At 32.6% G+C, this 12,815-nt stretch overlaps 1 protein-coding gene across 1 annotated transcript in view; it reads right to left on the reverse strand.

Annotated features, from left to right (window-relative positions):
• Window positions 1–12,815, reverse strand: part of LOC139481064 (MAM and LDL-receptor class A domain-containing protein 2-like) — a 147,618-nt gene that overhangs the window by 103,356 nt on the left and 31,447 nt on the right. Inside the window, exons 33-49 of the mRNA XM_071264134.1 lie at window positions 11,500–11,768; window positions 11,045–11,126; window positions 10,449–10,640; window positions 9,727–9,992; window positions 9,320–9,410; window positions 8,550–8,965; window positions 6,318–6,489; window positions 5,398–5,544; window positions 4,607–4,869; window positions 4,119–4,206; window positions 3,623–3,787; window positions 3,080–3,231; window positions 2,351–2,467; window positions 1,828–1,918; window positions 1,302–1,442; window positions 624–880; window positions 135–219 (exon numbers count right to left, since the gene is read on the reverse strand). Of these exons, the coding sequence (XP_071120235.1) occupies window positions 135–219; window positions 624–880; window positions 1,302–1,442; window positions 1,828–1,918; window positions 2,351–2,467; window positions 3,080–3,231; window positions 3,623–3,787; window positions 4,119–4,206; window positions 4,607–4,869; window positions 5,398–5,544; window positions 6,318–6,489; window positions 8,550–8,965; window positions 9,320–9,410; window positions 9,727–9,992; window positions 10,449–10,640; window positions 11,045–11,126; window positions 11,500–11,768 (2,994 nt within the window). The remainder of the gene's footprint in view (window positions 1–134; window positions 220–623; window positions 881–1,301; window positions 1,443–1,827; window positions 1,919–2,350; window positions 2,468–3,079; window positions 3,232–3,622; window positions 3,788–4,118; window positions 4,207–4,606; window positions 4,870–5,397; window positions 5,545–6,317; window positions 6,490–8,549; window positions 8,966–9,319; window positions 9,411–9,726; window positions 9,993–10,448; window positions 10,641–11,044; window positions 11,127–11,499; window positions 11,769–12,815) is intronic.

Consider the following 12,815-nt stretch of genomic DNA (forward strand, 5'->3'; position numbering starts at 1 on the left):
TCCGCCCCTGTCTACAGTTTTTGGGATAAACATTGAATAATATATATAAGTTAACATTTATCAAAAAGATCAACTGATTCAAAAATTATAAACAAATCGTGATGAAAAAGAAGAGAAATAATTAAAAATGTTACCTCCACAAGATGAGCTAGCTACACTAAGGTCATCTAAGGCAATATCTCCAGCGTAACCATTTCCTCTCAATCCTTCTATTATTATCTGAGTAAAATAATTAATCTACTTGTAAAATACATTTTAAATGATAATTATAAACTACAAGTGAAGTATATTCTAAAAAGATCAGTAAAATTTGAAAAGAATTTTACCTAAACCATATCTCACCATTGAACCATTGCTGCTATCAGTGTAAAAATGAAAATTGACTGACAAAATCTATGTCAAGTTATCAGTATTATAAAAAAAAAATGTGTTACAATTGATTCTTTTCTTTTGATGTTATATTTTGAAATCAACAAAATTTTTGTCAAAGTTTCAAAACATTCCAATAAAATCAGTTCCATACTGTATGCAAATGTTAACTGCTATTTTAGTCAATGTCCATGTAAAAGTTGAATGTATAATATGTGAAAATAAAGTATTTTACAGTAGCTATAACAACATACTGTGAATGATACTCCTGATGCAACTGGTGCCTGCCCATTTTTCCAAGTGTTCCCTTGATCACCACTTAGTGTCCATAATGTACGATTGGTACCAGTAGAATATAAAGCATAAACACTCAATGTACCAATATTTGGACCATACATATTGTACCAGAATGAAACACAAGAGCCTTTAGTAGGAGCAAAGTTCTGGCTCTGTAACCAACATCTGTCTCCCTGAGTTCTAGGTGCTGATGCTTCCAGATAGATGTAAGATCCTGAAAATGATATTGTGTGATTATTCTTGGCACTATAAATGGGGCTTCAGAAGGGTACCCCCTTAGGTTTCATGATCCCATTTAGGCTTAACAATTAAAACATTCAAATAAAACAGTTTTGAACATTTTCAGAGGTCATAGGTCATTAAATGAGATATTTGCAAACCATGCAAACAAAGATTGTTCAGATTTGAACAATTAAGAGCCACATAAATGCAGAAATATAACTTATGTTTGAAGATTTAAGCTGTTTTCAGTTTTAAAGTTTTTAAAGGGTGAACAATTTTTATAATAATTGTCAAGAGATTTTATAATACATGATTATTGATATTTAGATTTTATTCTTGTCACTACAGATAAACGAGTAAGACTGAAAAATCTCCCTTCTTATGCATGTTATATATCCCTTTAAAATCCTTACCTCTAGCATTTCCAAGAGTATGATCAGTGCTGGGACCTGTACGACCTGATTGTGTAGCTCCTTTCCTAGATACCCAATCAAAATCGTCTAATTGTTGGACATTCTTCCATGTACATAAACCACTCTCAAAACTACAGGCACCTGTATAAAAACACCAAATATATATTAGTGAATGAAATTCATGAGTAGTTCCAGTAATTCTGGCTATCTTGTCTGTATTTAGTTCAATTTACAATTTCTGTTTATATCAAAAGAGTTGAATTGTACTTTTTTGGGGTTATTTCAGAAATTTATGTTTACTTTAAACTTTGAATAGAATAAATACAAAATGTTATGTATGAATTTCATATCATATATGTTTACTATACAAAGCTATATACCTATATATTTTGTGTATGCCGAAAGAGTTTTCTTAAAAATAAAAAAATCATACAAATATGTACAATTTATTTTATTTTTAGAATTATGATTTGAAGGCCTCAGGGATGGTTCTAATGCACTAAAATAATGTTTACATATAGCTTACCTGGGGATGTGCAAGCACCTGATGTTATTTTGACATCATCAATAGCCAAATCACTAAGGTAACCACTACCTCTAAAACCCTCAAATACAACCTAATACAGAAGAAGAACAGTATAAAGTAAAAATTCTTTCTGATCATGTTTCATTAAAAACAATTTTATAATAAAACCAGAAAACATGAGATAATGCCTGTCCCACACTATCATATGTTTATGTTCAGTGAACTGTGATCAAAATCATTATTTGTCACAAGTTCATCTCAAAATAAAAAGGTGTATTTATAATAAGTATTAGACTTCAAGCTTAAATGATCACATATTTATAATGTTCAGACTGACTGACAAATATTGGACAGACGAACAGACCAGAAAACATTTTGCCCCTCTATTATTGAAATCAACATCTTTATCCTAATATTTCAAACATCTATATAGATGATTTTAAAAATTTCCTGAAATTAGTTGGTTCACAAAATTGACAATGAAATTTAAGTGCTGAATCTATGATGTGTTCTATCAACATACCTGATATGGTTGACTGACTGTTGTGACAGGAAGTGTTACTTGTGCTATATTCCAGGAGTTTCCTTGGTTACCAGATTTTGTCCAAATATTGTTTCCAAGTGCATTATTGACATTCACCTGTAATAAAATCATTTATGTCTAAAATTAAAACAACAAAACCTAAATTTTTTATTAAATGGAGAGATGTAATTCAAATTAGTGAACGCTTATATCATTGAAAACAACAATGGCAATTTACCTCCAGGAAGTAAACAAATTCTTCAGTTTTATTCCATGGTACCTTTCCAAAAAGACTAGACTGAGTAATAGAAACTTTATGAAATAATCAGCAACATTGATTTATCTTATTATTTCTTTATGCTATGAATTTGAAAATAAAACATTATTGTCTAAATGGTGCCAAAAATATGCATTTAAATGTGATGAAATTTCAAACATTTTGTTGGTATGTAAACCCAGTTCTCCTACAACAAAGAGGAATCTAGACAGCTAAGGTATGAAAGATTACATAGTCAGGATTATTTTTAATCTGTTCAAACTAGTATAAAGTAAAGAAAGAAGTTAAATGACATAGCAAATCAAATTAATGGTGTAAATCAGTTTTTAATCTATTCCAAGATAACAGTCTTAGAAAGTGCTGTTTTTCCTCAATATTCTATCACTTTTTCACTATCTTGTTGTACTATGAAATATGCATAGTAACCAATAATAAAATGTATGAGTCCTGACCTTGACATTAAGAGATCCAATATTGGTACCAAACATGTGGTAATAGAATGTCAGACATTGTGGAGTTTGTACAGCTGAATATTGTGGAGTCAGAAGACGTGCTTTCTGTCCTGGTTTACGTGGTACAGAGGCCTCAGTGTACATATAATGTCCTAAAATATAAAATGAAACTTGATTAGCCTGATATTTAAATCACTTTATTTAAATAAAGACAGCAATATTAAATATACATTGAACAAATGTAAAGTACTTCAAAAATCGTATCTATGGGATAGTGTCAAATACTTTTTTGCATCATGAAAATGTAAGTGAAATTCTAAAATTGCCTCTCTAGGTTGTTAGACCATTTCAACGTGCCTTCCTAGGGTACAATATTTGTTTTAGCAGATGTACTAGATGTACAAAAATATTGCTAGTGAGCTGTGTGCTGAAGGCCTCAATATGACTTTACAATGAAGAGCAGCAATAAAAGCTCATATTAGAGCTAGAAATAAAAAAAGGTAAATGAATATATTTAAAACATCTTGTATGAACAATCCTTACCTGTTCTTGTTCCATAAGTATGATCAGCAGAAGGCCCTGTACCTCTTGTGGCTGTACCACCTGACTTTCTTGTCCAATCAAAATCATCTGTTGTATCTTGGGTATATTTACATTTGGAAAGAGCATCTTCAAAATTACAGGAAGTTGGTACTGTGGCTGCGTTACCTAGGAAAAGAAACATTAAAAACTAGATATTCATATTCATATGTAACAATAACTTACTTAAATTTTATGTCTACAAAATTTAATATATGCTGACCTATATTTTAAGGCTTCTTTTTTCCTAATTGACATTAGAATATACCAAATCAATAAAACCACTACTCTTATAATCACAATGCCCTAATATTTCATCATATTTTCATCTCATGCACTCATATCGAATCGAACATTTCTTTTTCAACATTATAACAGCTTATTATGCTGAAAGGACTTCCATGATACAATGGTATTTCTCAAAGCTACCTTTTATCTATATCTCTAATGTAACAATTACCTGAGCAATCATCCCCATTTTTCATTGAAACATCATCAATCGCTATATCACCTTGGTAACTTCTTCCTCTTACTCCTTCAAATACTACCTGTAAGTCGATAATTCAATTATCATTAAATTTTTGTTTAAATTGCTTATTAAAATTAAGAACGACAATGAACCAATGCTAGGTAATTTTTCAATACAATAGAACCCCTAAATGTATGCAGGGTTGTTATGATAAAACACATATAAAATGTTAAGACTTGTATAAAAACACCACTTCAGGGAATGCTGCAGTAATTTGTTGTTTTAAGAGTCTTCTCACTTTAATAAAAAGTCAATAAAAATCATGATTGAGAGTAATATAATGATAACTTCTCTTTAAGTTGGAATAAGGCCAAGTCATATATAAATAATGATTGTTTTTACATTAAGTATTATCCCTTTCACTGAATCATTCATACAGATGCAGGGGGTTAACTAAAATGATTTTTAAAACAGATTACCGTAAAATCAGAAGTCTTGTTAATAACAACTTGTCCCTGGATCCATTTATTGCCCTGGGTTCCTCTCTTGGTCCATATTGCTGGACCAAGCCCAGCTCCAGCTCTCAGATAAACGTTCAACGAACCGACTGTAGCACCATACATATGATACCAGAATCGCAGACATTTTGTTGATGGATCAGCAGAAACTGTTGGACTTTCCAAATGAGCTTTGTCTCCAAGTCGTCTGTTACCTGATGCCTCAATGTACATGTAATATCCGCCTAAAATACAAATATTGTTTTAGTTTGAAGAAAAGAAAATATATGACAATAAAAGCAACACTCAAATTCAAGTAATATTCAACTTGTATGTCCTGGTGTTCATATTCCTTCATGATTTATTAATATAATTGTCTTAAACATCTCTACGAAAAAGACCATAGTAATGAAACTGTCCTTCAATACTTATAGACTTGACTATGAATGTTGATTTTGTGCACTTTATCATTGTCTGCTCTTGACAACTAACAGTTTCGTGAGAATTAAGTTTCGTTACATCCAGAAAATTTCAACCTGTCCATGACTACAAGATTTGAATTTTTATTGATAAAATATTTCATCCATGATACGTTTGATTGTATGAGGAACCATAGAACCATAAGAAGAATCTTACAGCAAGATGGTACAAATATAGAAATTAAAATCAAAAAATATGAAAATGAAAACTATAGTAAAAGAATGAGTAGACATGATAAATAAGACATACACTGTATATTCAAAATATAATATATATAGACCAGGATTACTTACGTCCAGTAGTGTGATCAGATGATGCTCCGGTTCCACCTGAGGCTGTCCTGCCCTGATGTCTGATCCAATCAAAACCTCTGGTATCACCAGCAGCTTGTAACCAGCCACAGGTATTACTCTCAAAATTACAGTTAAAAGCACCTCCAACTAAAAGAGATTATTGTTGCTATCAGATTTGACCAAAATATAAATCAACACATAACAAATTAAGAAAATATACTGTATACATATTTATTAGAGTCAATATTTCAACTGAAACAAATATCTATTTAAGTTTGTCTTTTAATCAATACCAGTAAAATTTTCAAGGATATTTTCTGTTTGTCCATAAATAATGAACCTGTATTAGAAATATTGCCTGCAATACACAAGTCAATTGATAGACAACTTTTGAGTTTGATGCATTTCCGTCAAAATCTTTGGTTTTGGTGAACATCATTTGTGCGTTTAGGGGGACGTCGTCACTTCCGTTCCAATGTTGAGCAAGTGGTTGGAAAACTATAAAGCTATATTGCACGAATTATTTGGCAAATTGAATTCTCATAATTCTCTTTCAGCACTGCTGTCATTAGGGAATTGTGATTAAGTACCTACAGAACAAATATTATTTCTAGTTCATCCTGCACAATGACGATCACTTTGACGCTTGATGAACGTTTATAGTGCAGGGATACAGACAATCCCCTCTATCTGGTAAATAACGTCATAAGGCGAGCATAATTGACAATTTTTTCCAGTGACTGACAAACTCGAAAGTGGTCTATTAAGACCACTCACCTAGTGTTGCTACAGAAAAATGACATCACTGCTTTAGTAAATGCCACTAATTTGGACATCACTCAGTTTTAAGTGGTCATAACATGTTGCAGGTGTGTGGAAAGGGGCAGTTTTATGCAAAGTTGAGTGTAAAATGGACTTACCTGATGTTGCCACAATAGGTGTGGTGGCTGCCGTGGTAGGTGGCACTGTTGTAGACAATGATGCTGGCCTTGCTTTGGATGGAGAGGTTCCACATTGACCATTGACGAATGACAAATCGTCCAAAGCAATATCTCCCAACACTACTCCTCCTACTATCCCTTCAAAAAGCAGCTGTTAAAAAAAATATTTGGATTATTAGCAAGGATCAATTTTAAACAATATGCTTTATAAAAAAAATATAAAAATTTCCATCAGCAGTTTAGTGTGCTATGTACCAATCCTACAATGTACAGAAGATAAAGTACATGTGGACCACACATACAACATTTGAATGAAATTTAAAACAAGAATGTGTCCAAAGTACACGGATGCCCCACTCGCACTATTATTTTACATGTTCAATGGACCGTGAAATTGGGTAAAAAATCTAATTTGGCATTAAATTAGAAAGATCACACCATAGGGAACATGTGTACTAAGTTTCAAGTTGATTGGACTTCAACTTCATCAAAAACTACCTTGACCAAAAACTTTAACCTGAAACTCACACTTTCATTTTCTATGTTCAGTGGACCGTGAAATTGGGGTCAACAATTTAACTTGACTGCAAAATTAGAAAGATCATATCATAAGGAACATGTGTACTAAGTTTCAAGATGATTGGACTTCAGCTTCATCAGAAACTACCTTGACCAAAAACTTTAACCTGAAACTCACACTTTCATTTTCTATGTTCAGTGGACCGTGAAATTGGGGTCAAAAGTTTAATTTGACTGTAAAATTAGAAAGATCATATCATAAGGAACATGTATACTAAGTTTGAAGTTGATTGGACTTCAGCTTCATCAAAAACTACCTTGACCAAAAACTTTAACCTGAAGCGGGACAGACAGACGGACGGACGGACGGACGGACGAACGAACGGACGGACAGACGGACGGACAGACGGACGCACAGACCAGAAAACATAATGCCCCTCTACTATCGTAGGTGGGGCATAAAAATCATTTAACAGTTGAGCTTATCCTTTAAAATACTTTTTACAGCTACTTTAATTGATTTGTTTCTATAAGAAAAGAGACAATTTTGTATTTTTCTATATTCAATATTAAAATATAATAAAGATCTTAATATGTTTAATCAATTGTTGGTTGCTTATCAAACATCTAGTGGTATCTTAATATTTTTTTTATTTTTTTTTGCATTAATAGAACTTAAGCCTGTATCCAGGATGTCTTTGAGGGTTATGATGCTTTGACTAAAATAATGCAATTTCAACATGACAGACAAAAATGTGAGAATAATTATTGAGATTACAGAAAAAGCTGCATACAAATATATCTTACAATTGTGATACACACCCAGTCAAATCATTTGTGATACACACCCAGTCAAATCATTTGTGATACACACCCAGTCAAATCATTTGTGATACCACACCCAGTCAAATCATTTGTGATACACACCCAGTCAAATCATTTGTGATACACACCCAGTCAAATCATTTGTGATACACACCCAGTCAAATCATTTGTGATACCACACCCAGTCAAATCATTTGTGATACACACCCAGTCAAATCATTTGTGATACCACACCCAGTCAAATCATTTGTGATACACACCCAGTCAAATCATTTGTGATACATACCCAGTCAAATCATTTGTGATTCCACACCCAGTCAAATCATTTGATTCCACACCCAGTCAAATCATTTGTGATACCACACCCAGTCAAATCATTTGTGATACCCACCCAGTCAAATCATTTGTGATACCACACCCAGTCAAATCATTTGTGATACCACACCCAGTCAAATCATTTGTGATACACACCCAGTCAAATCATTTGTGATACCACACCCAGTCAAATCATTTGTGATACACACCCAGTCAAATCATTTGTGATACACACCCAGTCATATCATTTGTGATACACACCCAGTCAAATCATTTGTGATACCACACCCAGTCAAATCATTTGTGATACCACACCCAGTCAAATCATTTGTGATACCACACCCAGTCAAATCATTTGTGATACCACACCCAGTCAAATCATTTGTGATAAACACCCAGTCAAATCATTTGTGATACCACACCCAGTCAAATCATTTGTGATACCACACCCAGTCAAATCATTTGTGATACACACCCAGTCAAATCATTTGCAATAATAAAAATCTTGACTTTAATAATCTCTGAACCTATGAAGAAGGGAGAGTAACATACCCGATATCCAGTTGAACTTTGAACTGTAAATTGGGCAGATTTCCAAGCTGTTCCTTGTGATCCTGTTAGTGTCCACAGTTTTGTTTTTGATACTGAAGATGCTGTCATATTTGTTGCTAAGTAAACATTGAGAGTTCCCATCCTTCTTCCATTCATGTTGTACCAGAATTTGAAACACTGTGGACTCTTGTTGTTAGGGGGGAATGTTGGACTCTGTAGGTAGGCTTTTTGTCCAGGTTTTCTTGGTGCACTTGTTTCTATAAACACGTAGAACCCATTGGCATTCCCTTGGGTATGATCCCGTGTTGGACCTGTTCCAGTGCTTGGTGTACCATTGTGTTGTATACTCCAATCAAAATCATCATCTTGTCGGTTACTCCATGAACACAATGTACGTGTGTCAAAATTACAGGCACCTACAAGAAAATAGTAATTAAGTGGCACATAATTTTTTGGAAGAAGAAAGCAAGAAGTACAATTTTACAGAAGGAAAGAAATGAATAAATATTTCCAAATTTCAAAAAAAAAAATTAGAAAAAATAATATACAGGCAATTATTTTTTAATTTCTCTCTAACATATCTGATTATTTACTCCAAAAAAAATAAAACTAATAATAACCATCTAAAAAGTAAGCAATGCAGACTTATTTGTTATATTGTAAAAGCTTGCTCTGAAAAAATTAATAATAGGGCAAACACAGTCTTAAAAGACCATCATCTAGTGTAAAACATCAACACAAAATTAATTGAATGTTAAAATCCTTTTTACCTTGTGGTCTACATGATCCTGGTTGAACACTGATATCATCTATAGCAATATCTCCCTGAACACCATTTCCTCTGACTCCCTCAAATACAACCTACAAAATTATATGAAAGATTATATTTTTCAAAGAAATAGTATACAGATAGTGATCAGTAATAAGCTTAATATTCCATCCCAATTATGTGTTGGTAATTGCCATGTTACTTTTTAAGCCACAGAGTTCCTAAAGGTATTATATCAAAGCAACTCATAAAAGGATTAAAACTAAAACCAAACTATAGCTAAAGACTATTGATATACACATATGTATATTCAGTGTTCTGCAATCTGTCAGTACCTATATTTTGACAGTGAACAACTCCCCTTTCTTACTACCATTATTAAAACTTCAGGCGAATGATTTGCATTACCTGATAAGCTGGTGATGGATTCAGTGATACTTGACCAATATTCCAGCTGTTTCCTTGATTGGCTTTCCTTGTCCAAATAGGAGATCCTAGACTGTTTGACCGTGTTTGTTTCAAGTACACATTGAGCGTTCCTATCTGACTACCATACATATGGTACCAGAATGTCATGCAGGCTGGTTTTAAGTATGAGATCTGAAGTCCCGAAAAGAGACGAGCCTTTTGCCCAGGTTGTCTTGGTGATGAGACTTCAGTATAAACATAATATCCTAAAAAATATATACATTTCTTTAAAAAAATGAATTTTGATAACAGTATAATTTATATAATTTGAAAAAGGCTCTTTTCTATTATGTATGATTTCAAAGTGTGTGTAAAAATAAAAATGAGAAGCATTGAAAAGTATTTAATTCTTGTCTGAAAGAATTTCTGTAAAAAATTCATATCTTGAAGTTGAAATCAAAGATGATTTAATTACTGTATAACTGCATAAAGATCAAGATATAAAATATGCAGTTTAAACTGTAAATATCAATAAACAAGAACATGCATCCATAGGATGCAATGCCCCATTTTCCCTACAAATTAGACTGTTAATGAAAGTGTCCTGAAAACATAATGTCCCTCTGCTATTGTAGTTGGGGCATAAAAATATCAGAAAATTAAGACCTTTATCTATTGCAATAAGTTTTACATGAAAATAAGTATCTAGAGAGTAAACATACCACTACTGGTTCCCCTAGTATGATCTACAGCAGGTCCAGTATTGGCTGATGACGTCTTTCCTCTCTTCCTTGTCCAATTAAAATCATCACTTGTACCTTGTGTATAGGAGCACATCCCTACTTCAAAATTACAACCCAATTTTGACAGGCTACCAGATCCAGAGGGGCCAGTTGGGGATACTGTAGGTCCACCTAAACATTTAAAATATTTTCTTGATTTATTAAAAGCAGTTAAATGTATGCTATGTGCCTAGTTTAAGATTATCAGTGTTAAATACCTTTGTCAGATTTGGCTTAAAAAATCTGCCATAATCTAGTTCCTTGCTTTTATCATGCATTTTTTATCACACACTTAGATACTACTTGAACAGTCATATAATTTGCATGACCCACCTTAAAGTTTAAATCAAATTTATTTTTTTATATATTAAATTTACACCTGTAAACTACTATCTTGTATGACTTTATCCAATTATAGTAAATATTCTATCGAAATGGGGAAAGTGAGACAATAAAACCTATCATTTCATGTTTTTTCCCAACAGACCTCACATTTAAATTGGCATTCATTTGTATTTTAAAGTAACACTACTCACCACAGGCTCCTGACCTCATTGCAATGTCATCAATAGCTATATCTCCTTGGTAACCTATTCCCTTTGTTCCTTCAATAACCACCTAAAAAAATATAAACATGTCTTAATAAATTTATATCTAAATTGTAAATAATTTAAATTTGGTTGTAACACATCTTATGATTAGCTTTTTGACATAATGTCCCTCTACTATTGTAGTTAGAGTATAAAAATTTCAGAAAGTTAAGACCTTCTATCTTTTGCAATACGTTTCACATGAATAGACTACAAATAGTTCATAGGCATAATTTGGACATGTAACTTTAAAGTCATCAATATAATTTTCTACTTAAAAAATTGAATTCATAATTTAATTATAAGGAAAGACTGTAATACTACATGTCTATTTGAAATAACCTCATTTTTTATCTTAATATTACAGTCATTTTGTCATATGAAATGACAAAATTACTTACATTTAATGGTCCAGGACCAGTGATTGTTATCTGACCCTGTATCCATCTATTTCCTTGAGTCTTCATCCTAGACCAGACTGCTGTACCAAGTTGTGTGGTGGATGTATTTCTGACATAAACATTCAGATGGTCTATGTGTGCACCGAACATATCATACCAGAATGTAACACAGGACTGTTGTCCACTCTGCAGAGTGACCTGTGGGCTTATCAGTCGAGCCTTTTGTCTACTATTACGACCAGAAGTCTCAATGTACATGTAATAGCCCTCTACAAAAACATGTTATTTATGTAAATATCACCCCAAAAAAAAAGGTTTTAAGATGAATGAGAGAATGGGTTTAATCTGGGATTTCAAAATTTGTTGATATCAGCAATTTGTACAATTTCTCTTTGATTTTTCTGCTTAATAATATTAAGATCCTGGACAAGACTTGATACTTAAAAATAATATCAGGCAATAACATCATGTATCAGTACAACAATGACATACAAATCAATTTATTTATGAAATGCATGTGGCTTCATTCATACAATTAAACAAGAATGTGTCCAAAGTACACAGATGCCCCACTCGCACTATCATTTTTCATGTTCAATGGACCGTGAAATTGGGTAAAAAATCTAATTTGGCATTAAAATTATAAAGATCATATCATATGGAACATGTGTACTAAGTTTCAAGTTGATTGGACTTCAACTTCATCAAAAACTACCTTGACCAAAAACTTTAACCTGAAACTCCCACTTTCATTTATTATGTTCAGTGGACCGTGAAATTGGGGTCAAAAGACTAATTTGGCTTTAAAATTAAAAAGATCATATCATAAGTAACAAGTGTACTAAGTTTCAAGTTGATTGGACTTCAGCTTCATCAAAAACTACCTTGACCAAAAACTTTAACCTGAAACTCCCACTTTCATTTTCTATGTTCAGTGGACCGTGAAATTGGGGTCAAAAGTCTAATTTGGCTTTAAAATTAGAAAGATCATATCATAAGGAACAAGTGTACTACGTTTCAAGTTGATTGGACTTCAGCTTCATCAAAAACTACCTTGACCAAAAACTTTAACCTGAAACTCCCACTTTCATTTTCTATGTTCAGTGTACCGTGAAATTGGGGTCAAAAGTCTAATTTGGCTTTAAAATTAGAAAGATCATATTATAAGTAACAAGTGTACTACGTTTCAAGTTGATTGGACTTCAGCTTCATCAAAAACTACCTTGACCAAAAACTTTAACCTGAAACTCCCACTTTCATTTTCTATGTTCAGTGGACCGTGAAATTGGGGTCAAAAGTCTAATTTGGCTTTAAAA

The sequence above is a fragment of the Mytilus edulis genome, chromosome 7, assembly GCF_963676685.1.
Source record: "Mytilus edulis chromosome 7, xbMytEdul2.2, whole genome shotgun sequence".
In the NCBI taxonomy this organism is placed as follows: Eukaryota; Metazoa; Mollusca; class Bivalvia; order Mytilida; family Mytilidae; genus Mytilus; species Mytilus edulis.